Here is a 15,204-nt window from a genome sequence, read left to right on the forward strand (position 1 = left end):
TTAATTGGAAGATAATGTAAAGAGATACATATTTATCTTCTTAAATCTTAAGGTTTTTTTTTTATTGTTTTCTTTCTAGATTTTCCTGGAAACATGAACTGCCAAGAGAGGAATGGGACACAAAACTAAACACCATTTTATATTTATGGTTTGCAAACTGGCATTTCATCAGTGGCTAAATTCACAGATATCCTATATAGATTGTATACAGAACTGAGACTGATTTTGTACAGATTAGAATGATTGCTATGATCTTTACTTTGAGAAATTTTTCTGCACTATTTGCACTGAAATGTTTATTTATTGTTGATAAATCCTATCATATTTAAGTTCCACTGCTGTTCCACTTACCTTGATTAAATGCCTATGCATGTAATTTTAGCTAGTTTTTAATATTTTATAAAACTTCATTTAAATTTGTATTTTTAACTTGAAGCTCCATTTCTTTATCAAGAGTGGTATGTAGATTTTTTTCCTCTTAACCTTTTTTGAAAAACTATTTTCAACTGTGAGGAAACCCTTATTTTTCTTTCTTTCTGGATAAAACTTTCAAAAGCAATTTAAGATATTCATAGTATTAGGAAACACTAAACCTGCCTATGTGCCATCTCACAAAAGAAACTTTTAATACCTACAATAAATCAAAATAAACCAGCTGTTCTTAAATATTGTTTCATTTTTAAAACTAAAGATGCATTTAAGAAGCAATACAAGTAAATATTTTATCTAATAGAAAAAAAAAGTTGCCTTTCATTTAAACCAGTCCAACACAAACTCTCATGCTAATTTTTAAAAAAATAAGTATCTGGTAGGTTTGTGGCTGGATAGGTTTCCTAAATTCCTAATGTTAATAAACAGTAAATCTATACACAAAAAAGTCAATGAACTTTTCTGACCTTTACTGTGAGTTAGCTTTTCCTAAGAGAAAAGCTATAGTAATAGGTAAAATTTAATTTTTAGGCAGTCCTGATTTTTAATGAATTTGAGTGTTCTTGTGTACTATGTTCAGCAATTTGCTTCTATACCGTGTCACAAAATTAACGTATTTCTTGAGTAGTCCTAAAAACTCATAAAGGAAAATGCCGTGAACTGTGTAGCTGAGGCTTGGTAAGGTACCATCTAAATTACACAACAGACTAATGCATAATTTCGCTTAAATGTCATCCCAGTATGATTGTCTTCCCAACACCAGCATACAATATAGATTTTCTTTTTTATATTTTTTAGTTCTTCCTGTACATGTTTTTGGCAATAAAGTTATAGGAAAAACAAAATTATTTTGTTGGAATTAAAACATGCTTAATATTTAGTCTGTTTGTGGAGGAGAAGTATTCACGTGGACTAAGATATAATGTTGGATACAGAAAATAACTTTCCTTGTCTCCCTGACACTGTGCTAAGGGCATGCTGTTAAATCTTCAAAATGACCAGATGAGGAAGGAATAATAATTATTACTCCTGATTTATAGATAACTGAAGTCAGAGTTTCAAATTTATGATAGTCTTTTGGGTATTCAGAAACCTTTCCTTACTGCACTGGCCACCAGAGCTTAATTTTCCCAGCAGTTACAGCAATGGAAGATATAACGGTCTCAATCTTTTGCCAACAATCGGGTTCCTAGAAATCAGGTGTATTGCATAACAAGGGAGGAGCATACCACAGCCCTTCATTTGATTAATTCATTTGATCTATTTTATTAAGTACCTACTAAGTATAAGGCATTGTGGAAATACTCTACAAAGATAAACATTGCTTAGATGCTTATCTGCTTTCCTTTTCACCAAAAACAAAAAACCTGAAACATTTTCTTACGGAGTAAATATCTTCTACATAATCACATGAGTAGTTCATCTCTGTGTTTTTTTTTAAATTGAACTATTATTCCAGTTTCATTCTATACCAGTTAACATAGCTTAGGTTCTCCTTCAAAATTCATTCATTAGATAACCTTGTTACAACCCAGTCATTAAACAGAGGAGTTAGATCACAATTACCTGCATTTAACAAATAGATAAATCAGTTCACATAAAGGTTATATATGTCACCCAGGATGAAAAGAATCTGTATTTGAATATGCCCGTGTGAATGTGGGGTCTGTTTTTGCAACAGATTAAGTGACCATTTTTTCTTTTTTTTTTTTTTTTGAGGCGGAGTCTCGCTCTGTCGCCCAGGCTGGAGTGCAGTGGCCGGATCTCAGCTCACTGCAAGCTCCGCCTCCCGGGTTTACGCCATTCTCCTGCCTCAGCCTCCCGAGTAGCTGGGACTACAGGCGCCCGCCACCTCGCCCGGCTAGTTTTTGTATTTTTAGTAGAGACGGGGTTTCACTGTATTAGCCAGGAGGGTCTCGATCTCCTGACCTCGTGATCCGCCCGTCTCGGCCTCCCAAAGTGCTGGGATTACAGGCTTGAGCCACCGCGCCCGGCCAAGTGACCATTTTTTCTAATTTTATGGCTATATATTTTTTCTTATGAATTGGCCACATTGGAGAAGCAGTGCCACGGGAAAAATGAGATGGAAATCAGAATTAGAGAGGAATACTTAGGAGTTACTAATCAGTGTAGGAATTTGTCATAGGAAGAAATTTAAAGGTTAATATCAAAATAGAAGAAAATTCTAAATCAGTGAGATATAAACTAAAGAGACCCACTTCAAAGTTGAAAGAAATTTCTAGGCATCAATTGAGACTAGGAAATTTATATCAGAATAGAGGGTGCATGACACATATATATGCTTAAATTGAAGGACAGCTCAGATTCATTTTTAGAAGAAAGTAAACTAATGTGCTCTTAAATAATAAAAATTTATTCTACGGTTTCTGTCTCGATTGTCACCTTCCATTCTATAAAAAGTTCAGTTACTGATTTGCTGGGTCATGGTCAAAATTCTTACTCATTTAATATCAAATTTAAAAAATACTTGCGTTCTAAATATTACTAATTGGGAAGTAATATGCCTCAAATCAACTTTATACTGGATTATTCCCTATGCTTTAAACCACTGCTCTCAATATAACACTTCCTGATAAATGTTTGATTATTCGATATTTTAGTCTCGTTGGGTTAGCCATGCTCTTTGAAGAATCTGTGAAAGTAAAGTTTTAATAAGCAATAAATGCAACATTTTATATAAATCTCAGTGCTAGGTTAACTTCTAATAAGTAGACAAACATGTTACATAAATTATAATGTCTTGTAAAAAAGTTGAGGGGACTAAAAGTTTATGACTCTGATGTAGAAGATGTCATATTAAAAAACTGCATTTTAAAACATCAAATATTTATACTATTTGCTTTTCAAATAAATGCATAGTGCTGTTTGGCATAGATACTCTGTCATTTTTTAAAAATTTTTTATTGTTTTTATAGACATACATTGCCACATGGAAGAAATTAAAGCTGCATCCTCAATATTAGGCAACAGAGTTTCTAAGAGTGGACAGCTCCAGGAAGGTTGTGAAGTGAGTTATGTTATAAAAATGTGAAAGCCATTACCACTATGTCCTAAGTTTCCTTTTAGCAAGGTATTCCCTACTACATACAGTATATTGCAGAAAATGAATAAACATTCCTTGTACTTAATTTGGGAACTGCTCAGCAGAGAATGCCCAAATTTTATATTCTAAAAGAATTCCACTTGCTTTATTTTTTACATTAACAGTACTTTTATATCACAGTTCTCTAATATATTCTATTTTTAAATATGATGAACACAATTACATTTTTTCATTTATATATATTGCAGCACTCCCTCCAAATCTTTCATACGAGAGAGATTAGCAGTGTTGCTTTCTTGCCCTCTTTACTTTGTCGTCATTTCAGCGAAATGTAATATTCTTCCATAAAAAAAATTCACATACTCAAAATATTAATGTAAATTGTAAAGTTTAAATTAATCCTTTACATTCTAGAATGTACTAATATATTAAAACCATACAGTGTGAATACCATTTATTTCTGTCCAAACATGGCCACTTTTCCCCACGAAGTTTCATTTAGGTCGCCTAGTGAAGTTTTTTTTTACTCATAGGACAGGGGAGGAACTCTCCCTCAAATGTGCAGTTTTACAAAAAAAAAAAAATTCTTTTCAGAACTTTCAGCAGTCAGTGGTCATGAGATGTTACTAATGTTAATTAAACCATGTTAGCGAGTTACGTAATTTCTAAAATAATAGATTACAAAACCTATTCCCTTCATTAAACAGACATGACAACCCAATTCTCTGGTTCTTTGAAACTGGATTTTCCCTCACATATGTTTTATCCTACTAACTTTATAATGTTATACTTTGAGATCAGGCTGGTGGCTGGCCCACACTGTTGGTAGTGTAGTCTCTACAATAGTAATAAAAGGTTATTATGAGAAAGCTAATACTTAAATTCATATACAAGACCAAGAGAATGAATGCTGCTTCTACCTTGTTAGCTATTAAATTAGTGTTAGAGAAAAAGTGAGATACAAGGTTTAACATTTTTAAATAATGAGGAGAAACAGACTATAGATCTCAGAGAAAGGCAACACAATTATTCTAACAATTCAAAATATATGATCTCAGGAAAAGTTAAAGTGATGATTATTCCTGAAAGATAAGCAATTAAAAGCTCCTCAGGAATATATCTGTTAACCGAAAAGGGTCCATCTCAACAATGTGCCTGTTTTTAGAAATACGTGTAAGAGGGTCAGAAAGGAAGATAACGTCAGATGCTTTAGAAAACACAAAATATGCATCTGGAAGTGAATCATAAGATTGATGATGATCACAGATGTGAGGGAAAGGAGTGGAGGCTTTTTGAGAGATGCATGCTATGACAAGGAAGATATATACTGATCACTTCAGGTAATGACAGAAGTAATTGCTCTGCAGTGAATAAAATTTTCATAGTCTAGGATGAGCTTCAAAATGGTGAATAATTTTCCTTATATTTGATAAATAAAATGACTACATCTTCTTCAGTATCTAAGAAATCAAGAACTGGGCACTTTTTTCCCTTTTCATGGCTGCATTAAAATAGTTCTCAATGACATGTACCATTTCTTGTTTTTATGATAAACTACCTTGTTCCCTTCTTTTTGGAAGTGTTGCTTGTGTGTCCTTTACTTTGGGACTCCAAGGGGAAACTTCAGGCAGTGAGAAACACGGCTTCATCAGAATCGCGGTCCTTGCCACTGTCTTCACTTGGTGCATGCTCACCACCACTTGGAGACCGACAGCTCAAGTCCTCCACCCCGGACTCTTGGTCACTGTTGGCTGACAGATCTGGATCTGAACTTTTCAAATTGTCTTGGGTTAGAATCAGAGCAGAATCTTCATCACCTTGTGAAGGGCTCCGGGATGGAAATGATTTCATATTCCCACTGTAATCCTGGGGAGTGTTGGCTATGCTGTTGTCTGAGGTAGAAAACCCTGAGTGCTTGCTGGGCTCACTTTGCTTACTCTTCACCTTAGTGCAGTTTAACTGGACCTTTTGAATTTTTTCCAGCCTCTAAGAAAGAAATAACAATTTCAGGGGAAAAAATCATGAATAATTTATCTTTTTCTATATATGCATGCCTTTAGCATTTGTTACCTCCCAAGTGGGCATCATGTGAAGAACATGGGACTCAGAGGGATGTGAGTTCAAACCTGGGCTTTATGACCTTGGACAAAACCTGTGGGGCCTGCTTTCTTTATCTCTAATGTAAGGATAATACCTGCCTTGGCATAGGTTTTCTATAATCTTAAACAATATAGCACAGTTGAAGCACCCAGTGAGCCCTAGTCTCCCTCCTTTCTATACCTACATGGTTTCACATGGTGAGTCTCATCCCATGAACTCAAAAAACATTTTTTAGAAATCAAGAATGAAGTGTTTATCATGTGACTTTTACACTGAGATACAATTCACTTACCATGGAACTCACCCTTTTAAAGTATACAGTTCAGTGGTTTTTAGTTATATTCACAAGGTTGTGCAACGAGCACTAGTAATTGTAAAATTGTAAAATACTGTCATCACCTACCCTGCCAGAAGAAAACCCCATACTCATTAGCAGTCATTCCCCATTCCTATCTCCCCACAGCCCCTGGCTACTACTAATCAACTTTCTCTATGTTTTATATAAATTGAATGGAATCATACAATATGTGGCTTTTTGTATCTGGCTTCTTTCACTTAGCCTATGTTCTCAGAGTTCACTCATGGTACAGCATGTATCAGTACTTCATTCCTTTTTCTGGCTGAAGAGTATTCCATTACATGGATATACCACATTTTGTTTTCCCATTCATGTCATGAACACCTGGGTTCAGAGTACATTTCACCAGATTTCGTGTTTTGAAGTTAGCAGAGGAGGTGTTACAAGATCAAGTATTATGTAGTCATTCAAAAAGCATTCATTTCAGTTATGTGCAAAAGCGCTGTGCTGGGCAGTGTGAGGAAGAGAGAGAAATACAGACCCAGCCCTAAGAAACATGGAGTAGTGAAGCAGAGAGAGGCAGAGTTCATGCAATGTTAAGAATTTCAGAAAGGCAAAAGTTCTTGAAGAGGGATGGCGTGGTAAAGTTAGAAGGAAGAGAACAGAGTAAGTTTCAGGGAGGAAGGAACATTTTAACAGGACTGTGAAAGATTTAAACTTGGACATTCTGCTGATGGCTAGTAAGCATTCCTGGCAGGAGGAGGGACAGTGGGAGGAAAAAACACAAACATAGGAAAGTCTAAATTGTATATAAGCAGCAGAAACCGTTAAATGTTAGTATGGAAAATAAAGTTGAAAAGAGAAAATCTTTTCTAAGGAATTTTGACTTTGTAATAATGAAGAGCCAGTTTTAAAGAGCCAGACTGCTGGAATAGACTAACAGAATCCTAAGATTTTCATAAACGACAGTAGTACCACTGAAAACAAAGTTATTCAATTAGGAAAAGCATTTTATTGTAACCTCCCTGTCCAAGTACAGGGAAGTTATTAGAAGCCAAAAGATAGACTTTATAGTCAATCTCCCCTATTACCAATTAGAGATTAATAGTTACATAATTTTTAAAAGTGGAGAGAGATCTTTATAAGTACACATATTTGATTTTATTCTTTTACTTTTTCACACTTTTCAAGAAAGAATTAATTTTACTATTCCCAAATAACAGTAATCCAAAAAGTTGACCTAAAAATAAGGAACAACCAAAAATTTGCGGAACTGAGCCACAAGCCAGATGTGTGAAATGCATTAAATGCCTAGGTTTGGGCTTCGGTTATCTGAGTCCTCACCTGGATGGGGTTGTGTTTCAGGTGTTCTACTGGCTAAACATGAGAAATGGTTGTGTTGCACTGACTCTTAAGAGGCTTTCATGAAGCCTTGCTCTTCAAGAAATAAGCAAGGAAAATAGATTAACAAAGCAATGTCTTACTTCTTCCAGGGCCTCTAGTTCTTCCTCTAGCTGCTGAGTTTCCTCCTTCACTGCTATCAGGTAATCTGTAACTGATTGTCGGGGCTGCATCCCTTTTTCAAAGCGGTTATACATTCCACTCCAAAACCTGGAAAGGACGGCAAAGCATCATTACCACCTACCTCATCACAATCTGAAAATTCACATCCTCAAGTCTTCTAAGTTATCTGTGATACCACAGTCTTAATAATAACCAAATGCAAATTTCAGCCTCAACAAAGCCACTGCTTAAGGTAATAGTTTCATGTTGATGTTTTTTTCCTTGGGTCAGTAAATGCCTTTTGGGGAGAGTAAGTTTATGAAAAGTCTACTTGTATATATGAATTAGAAAACACAGAATACATTTTTCTAAAATTGAAATAGCACATGTAACCGTTTTCTTTTAAGAAAATGGCTCTTAGGTTTGAACTCTGAAATTGTATATTTAGAATCTTTCAGCTACAAAGGGAATCTTCAACTTGCAGCTTTTATCTTTTTTATCACTACCACTAAAAGTTGACATATGCATTTGCAATAAACCCCTCTTTTTATTTTATGGCAGAGTTACACTCTTGTCACCCAAACCAGAGTGCAGTGGTGTGATATTGGCTCACTGCAACCTCCACCTCCCGGGTTCAAGTGATTCTCCTGCCTCAGCCTCCCAAGTAGCTGGGATTACAGGCATGTACCACCACATCCGGCTAATTTTATATATTTTTTTAGTAGAGATGGGGTTTCACCATGTTGGTCAGGTTGGTCACGAACTCCTGACCTCAAGTAATCCACCTGCCTCAGCCACCCAAAGTGCTGGGATTACGGGCGGTAGCCACCACGCCTGACCAATAAATCCCTTTTTATCCTCCACAGAAAAGCATACTGGAGTGCAAATAAGAAAAATGGTGTTATCATAGAGTTATGCTTAGACCCACTATTTTATTTATGTAGAAAAGTAAAGTTCTTTGAGGCCAAGAACTTGGTGTCACTGTTTTATCTGCAGTGCCCAGAACAGTGTTTGATCCTTAATAAAATATGTGTTGACTAGCTGTTAATAATAAATCAGTTGCAATCCAATTGGTCATATCTCAACAGCTCTTAAAACTTGTTTTACACACACTATGGAGGCTTTTGTTTAGTATGATAGAATATTCTGCTATAAATTCTGAGGAAATAATCAGATTGAAATAATTAAGAAAAAAACCTTGAGAAACGAAATCTATACAGGAAGAAAAGCCATCAAGTCTGTGTTGGGAGTGAGTAGGAAGAAAGAGATGGGGTTTCTGTTTATTCTGCGTGAGATTTTTTGGTTGTCGTTGACCTTTTGAGTTTTTTCATATTATACAAGCCTAGCAAGGAAGCCAAGGGAAAAAACATATGTATCTAGCACATACCTAGTAGAACCTGTAGGATGCCACCCTGCTCTCCCTGTCCTGATACATACACTCTTAACGTAATTTCCACAAGGGAAGTATTTCCACTAGGACTTAATTCATTGGAGACAAAAAGGCAAGGTATTATGTTGGTGCAAAAGTAACTGCAGTTTTTGCCTTTTTGTTGCTTAAACTAATGGCAAAAACTACAGTTACTTTTGTTCCAACCTTAATAAGTCAGGATCACTGTTGAAACTTGTGATTCCACATTTGACTTAAGGCATGTGCGTTACTCTCTTTCATTTGCTTTTTAAAAAATTGGAACTTACCTTTTATGATATCATTATTATAAAACATCAACTCCTGAAGAAAATTCCACATTTAGGAGGAATAAAGAGGCAGAGGAGACACTGGCAAAAATACCAGATCAGATGCTTCAATAAGCATCTCCCTCTGGTGTCTTTTGTGTCCAACAAAAGCCTCAAAGATCAGTGTTTCATAAATTTTGACCTCTGATTGTTAAACAGTACCAAAATCCAAGTTCATACCATAGCTACAAAGTTCCCAAGGGTTTACATACTTGTACATGAAGTTGCATGGTGCTGTAGGGAGATGAAAGGTTCCCTGAGTCTGGCTGTGATCAGCTCTAAACAGAGGATTCAGGTAGTCGGCCCGATTCTTCCACAGGTGAGCCCATAATGAATATGTTCTTTCTTGAATCCTGTTTTATAAAGAAAATAAGTCTCTAAATGACCTATTTTGGTGCTTACACATAGTAGATATGTTATATTAAAGCTGGAAAGGAACTAATAATTGTAACCTGAAAACCACGTGTCTGTTCAACAGCAGGTAAATGTATCATCTTGGTGGCTTCACGGTACAGAGGGAGAACACTAATAATCTCAACTTCACCACCATCTGTACTGGCCATGACAAGGTGTTGGATTCCTTTAAGTGGTTTCTTTGTTTGTTTTGTGTGTGTGTGTTTTAAGCTGTTCTTTTGGGGGAAGTTTTTCCCCCAAATAGTCATTGGACATTTATAATTTGTCAGACACAATTCTAAGTGTTTCACATGTTTTCTCTCATTTAATCCTCACTGAATTGCTGTGAGATATGTCTAATTTACAGATGAGGAAACTGAGGAATAGAGAAAGTGGTTTCCCAAAGTCCTATAGCTAGTAAGTGGAAAAGCCATATTCAGACCCAAGCAGATACAGTTAGAATTGGCTAGTCAGGTACGAGAAACCACAAAACTGTATAGGAAAACAGGTGACCCTAAAGGATACACTCTGCTCCTTCTAAATCATCTCCATTTACCAGAAATCACACTTGAGCTTCCTTAGAGAAAACAAACTAGTATCCACTACAAAAACTAGTTTTCTTTATGTTCAACTCAGTATAAAACTACTGGAGTCCATTTCATTTGAACTGATCATTCCCCAGATTAAATCTGATAATGTTGTATACACCAGAGTTAAAATCATTTCATTTTATGAAAATTTAAAAAATGTTCTCTCATTTATACTGCCTAAATCACATTGTTAAGTTTTTTACTATCACTTAGTTTAAAGTCCACATTTTAGCTACTTTTACCCTTGGATAAATCAATTCAGTTTTAATCTGAATAAGTGATGGCTTTAGTTTTATATTTGCTTTCCCAATTAAATCTGCAATTTTTATTATGGTAGCATAGCCACCAAAGGTATCTAACCTTTTCCTTTTAAATGCTAAAACCACTTTTTCTGACTCCAGAAAATCCCTTTTCGGTATTCGTGCATCAAGTCTATCAAGCTGTCTGTGTATATCAGGCAGAAACTGAGAGAAAAAATGAAACTGTATTTATCTGTCAGTTGATGACATTTAAACTATTTCTGAAATGATGAAAAAGAAAATAACCTTAATCTGTCAGTATAGGTATGTGACTAAATGAAAAAAGTCTTCAAAACTATGAAAGACCATCTAAAATTCTCAGTCCTCAAAATCTTTAAATAAAAGTTAAACACCAAAACACTTACTTGAGTTCTCGTCTCTCCTTCTGGCTGTTACATAGGAAGTTTCCAAACTGGCAGGAATAAATATGATGTTGAATGTGAATCAGAAACCTCTCATTGAATTCAAAGGCACAGGGAAATTGTTCCATTAACTGCCAAACACACTCAATGAACTGGTCAATAACTGGAGAGATTTCTTTTGGATCACCATCTAGATTGCCATACCTATAAAACAAAGCATTAGAGACATTTTAAGGCAGATTTATTTTTAAATTAGAAAGCCATAAATGCAAAAACAATCATAAAAGCAACCCTAGTTCTGAAATAAATCTTACCTTACAAACTTGCAGTAACAAAAAGAAGTAGAAACGTAAGTTTTTAAATTCAAATTTCCAGAGCCACTTTGTAGTGAAGGTCTGGATAGAAGGGATGTGTTCATGTTATAGTTACAAAAGAAAGTGTTAGTGCAAGAAATAAAATTCAAAAACACTTTCCACAGAAAAGGCATTTTTAAATTGATTCCTTAAAAGTACATTAGAACTTCTAAAATAAATGTTGCACTTTATGAGTGGGTGAGAAGAAATGTCCAAACAACTTTAGGGCTCTTCATTTTTTGCACTGTCTGGTTGGGAAGGGATGAGGAAGAAAGACAACTTGAAAAAAATAGTGGTTTCCCAAATTGCCAGGAATATTCCCATTTTGAAAGCAGTTAAAGCTTGTCACATGATTTATCTCCATGTGACCACAGATTCCACATGTATATTTATCTGCTTTTGTTTTGCTTTTCAAGAGCACATCAGAATCTTCTTCCTCAAATGTGTATTGATTTTAAAATGACTACTTAGCCCTTTATTGTGTGAGTTTTATAGAGAATCCAAAAGGATGTTTTGGTGTCACCAAAGACAAAATAACAATATAGAACCTCATGTTAGTAAGGGATCATCACCTTGAGGAAGAGAAATGAGCAGTGATCAGTTTCAGAGTTTTCCCAAGAGTGGCAACATTGGAAATTGTCTAGAAACTTCTCAGATGTTACAGTTTCTCATGTTTAGTAGCTTTAAAAAGGGTTGCCTAATATTAATATATTTTTTGTCATCTAACAATTATCTAGCTGATCTTCAGTCATTTCCATATTCTCTCTGTCATCTGTCTCCTATCTTGAAGATCCTAACTGCCTAGCATATAATATTAATAGAACCCCAAACTGAAAATAATGCCATGTTAAGAAGTTTATCTAATAATTGAGTGCTTTAATTTTCTCTTTTGTAAATGGAGTTCCTATACTTTCCTGGAAAAAAATTATAAAAATAGATTTTCTGAAAATCACAGAATTAGTGATCGATTCATGCTAAAAGCAAAAAACTACAAAAATATACTTGAGCAGTTGCATGCATTTAGAATTTTAAGAAAACACAGTAAAACATCTGAAAATATATATCAAACTATCTAACGAAACTTGCTGCCTAAATTTAAATTTTATCACCGAAGACTAAACTAAGTACAGCTTCAAAGAGTAGAGAACGCCAGAACACAGTACAGGCACCATCAACACTGACAAAAGGAGGCTGGTGGCTCCAAAAGCAATAGCTTGTAGTTATTGAAAGTCTACTACACAGGTCAGTCCTGCAGCTGGCCTAGTTACATTTTTTAAATATTCATGCTACAACCCTGTGAAAAGAAGGCATCCCCATTCCACAGATGAGAGACCAAAGGTCAGACAGCGAATACCATGGCCTGGATCTGGACTTGGACATATCTGGCTCTGAAGCCTTTATCACCTCTCCAGAGACATCTGGGACAAACTGCACTCTGATACAAATGCCTTAGGACTATAGAAGATCAAAGAGAAACTGTTCCACAGGCAGTTCACAACTTGCAGCCTAAAGTGAATCTCTGGACTTCGGAAATGGAATAATTTAGTAAGTCACATGCAAATGGCAGGAGGAAGGGAGGGCTGATCCTCACTAGGACAACTAATGAACAAGCATTCTCTGTCTCTTCTAGAACAATTTAACATTAGTTAGTTCTGCCCAGATGTTACCAAGAGGAATCAGAGTTATAACTTCATTTATCTATGATATGACATATACAACAAAATTTTAGCTTTCTGAATAAGACACAAACTCTTCAAAAACAAGAATATTTCCCCTAAATATTCTATTGAAAATTTCAGAAATAGTGCTTTTATTCTAAACATTCAAAACAACAGTCTTAAATACTACTTACCGGTGATTAAACTTATGACCAAAGGAAATCCAGTCCTTTTCAATTAATACCTACACAAGAAAGAATATAAATGTCATGGAGAGAAGCAAACGAAAAATGAGAGACCACACAACCAATAATGATGAGGAATTTAGAGGCACTTGGAGAAGTCCCCATCCTCGAGCAACCTGCAAATGCGTGAACAGGCATTACCCACTGATATAGAGATGCACATGGCAAGGGCAAAGTTGAAGGTCATCCATAGGAACAGTGAGTGTAAATGGATGTATAAAAATGCAGGAACCCCACCCACTGAATGCTTCCTATGTGCCAGGCACTGTTCACATTGCTTTACGTATGATCTCATTTAACTGTGGGATGGTATTCTCACTCTTTTAGAAAGGGAAACTGAAGGAAAGAGGTTTCATATTCGCCCAAGATCATGCTACTAGGAAGCAGACACCACTTCACAGCCCAGCTCTCTCCACTCCAAACCCCATCTCAAGCAATGTGTGATGCTGCCTCTCAGTATAATGTAAATTACCAACCTCTTTACAAAAAACAGTTGGTAAGTTTTTCAGTGATCTTCTCTACACATTAGAAGAAATCTAAAATGATGGGGTTTGGCATATATTTGAAGCTTCAGCCCTGCTTTGAAATTAGGGTTAACATGAATTTCTAAGTCTGAAGCAGTCTAGATTATTATTTTTAAATTTTTGTTTTGGTTTTGTATTTTACATTTTGTATTGTCTTATATTTTAAAACTTATTTTTGAGACAGGATCTCACTCAGCCACACAGGCTGGAGTGCACTGACGCAATCATGGCTCACTACACCCTTGACCTCCTGAGCTCAAGCAATCCTCCCACCTCAGCCTAAGTAGCTGGGACCACAGGTGGGCTCTACCTGGCTAATTTTTTAAAAATTTTTGTAGAGACAAGGTCTCGCCATGTTGCCCAGGCTGATCTCAAACTCTGGGGCTCTAGCAATCCTCCTTCCTCAACCTCCCAAAATGCTGGTATTACACACCGCACCCAGCCTGGATTTTAAAAAATGTTTAGTCAAGTAATACGGATAGTCTGATCAATATCCCCAGTGCTCTAAAGTGACCAGAGATTTCCCCCTACAAAGAAATATGGACTGGTTGAAGTCTGTTCTTGACAACTCGAGACATTTTCTTTGGGTTGTAAGTTTAATGGGGCACAATGAGAATGAGTTGATGGTGGAAAAGGATGTGTGCAAGAGAAGAGCCTAAGGGCAGTGTGTGACTGGCAACCTCTTCACTCTCCAAATGCAAATGAAGGAATCCAGCCCTCCTGACCTCAGTCCAGCAGGGGTCTGAAGCAGGAGTATCACTTCGAGGTGTCAGTGCTATCACAGGTCATTGGAAGTTCTCAGACACTTCCAAAAAAAGAAGGACGTCCCAGAGAGGGAGGCCGCCTCTTCGCTCTTGTCTGAGGGTGTTGCTGATACTACTCAATAATGGAGACCCAGCAGTAAAGATACCCCATTAGGACTCCTTTGTCAGCATCTTCTGTAGCACAGATTCATGATTCACTGAAGCACTTTCTACCAAATAATGGTTAAGAGGTTAATTCATTTTAAGGAACTTATACCAGATTAGTGAAAACTTCACCATCCCAGGCAACTATACAATACTTTGTAGGTGAAAGCAACTTGTTAGGTTTTGATGCCCACCTAAAAAGTTCAAACTCTACAGGATATACTCGTCATTTTGCAAAGAACAACAACAAAAGGCTGTGAAATTTTCAGTATTCTCATCCAGGGGTTTGAAGGACTACTTAAAAAACAAACCCTGGAAGTGAAAACAGGTTTGCCTACCAAGGACTTCTGGCATACACAATATAGAAAAATTTTTCCACAGATATTTTTTCCAAAAAGTTTTCTGTTATGTATTCACATTACCTCAAACTTGAAATACTTATGAGCAAATGATGTATAAAATTGTCTTACAGGCCGGGCGCGGTGGCTCAAGCCTGTAATCCCAGCACTTTGGGAGGCCGAGATGGGTGGATCATGAGGTCAGGAGATCGAGACCATCCTGGCTAACACAGTGAAACCCTGTCTCTACTAAAAAATACAAAAAACTAGCCGGGCGAGGTGGCGGGCGCCTGTAGTCCCAGCTACTCGGGAGGCTGAGGCAGGAGAATGGCGTAAACCCGGGAGGCGGAGCTTGCAGTGAGCTGAGATCCGGCCACTGCACTCCAGTCTGGGTGACAGAGCGAGA

General features: G+C 36.5%; 2 protein-coding genes across 6 annotated transcripts in view; one reads left to right on the top strand and one right to left on the bottom strand.

The window, feature by feature from the left end:
* VPS37A (VPS37A subunit of ESCRT-I) overlaps positions 1-15,204 on the top strand; it is an 87,672-nt gene that overhangs the window by 49,347 nt on the left and 23,121 nt on the right. For 3 of the 5 annotated variants that reach the window (XM_033226115.1, XM_033226094.1, XM_033226126.1), the window contains one exon: positions 80-655. The exons of 1 other annotated variant lie outside the window; for it this stretch is intronic. The gene's annotated coding sequence lies outside the window, so the exon portion shown is untranslated. Of the gene's footprint in view, positions 1-79; positions 667-15,204 lie in introns of those variants that run through there. One more of the 5 variants, XR_004440824.1, reaches the window with a different exon arrangement.
* MTMR7 (myotubularin related protein 7) overlaps positions 3,342-15,204 on the bottom strand; it is a 115,324-nt gene continuing 103,461 nt past the window's right edge. The window contains exons 10-14 of the mRNA XM_033226081.1: positions 12,978-13,027; positions 10,776-10,976; positions 9,341-9,481; positions 7,376-7,502; positions 3,342-5,479 (exon numbers count right to left, since the gene is read on the bottom strand). Of these exons, the coding sequence (XP_033081972.1) occupies positions 5,117-5,479; positions 7,376-7,502; positions 9,341-9,481; positions 10,776-10,976; positions 12,978-13,027 (882 nt within the window). The 3' untranslated portion in view covers positions 3,342-5,116. The remainder of the gene's footprint in view (positions 5,480-7,375; positions 7,503-9,340; positions 9,482-10,775; positions 10,977-12,977; positions 13,028-15,204) is intronic.

Source organism: Trachypithecus francoisi, unplaced genomic scaffold (genome assembly GCF_009764315.1).
Source record: "Trachypithecus francoisi isolate TF-2019V2 unplaced genomic scaffold, Tfra_2.0 Contig01440, whole genome shotgun sequence".
In the NCBI taxonomy this organism is placed as follows: Eukaryota; Metazoa; Chordata; class Mammalia; order Primates; family Cercopithecidae; genus Trachypithecus; species Trachypithecus francoisi.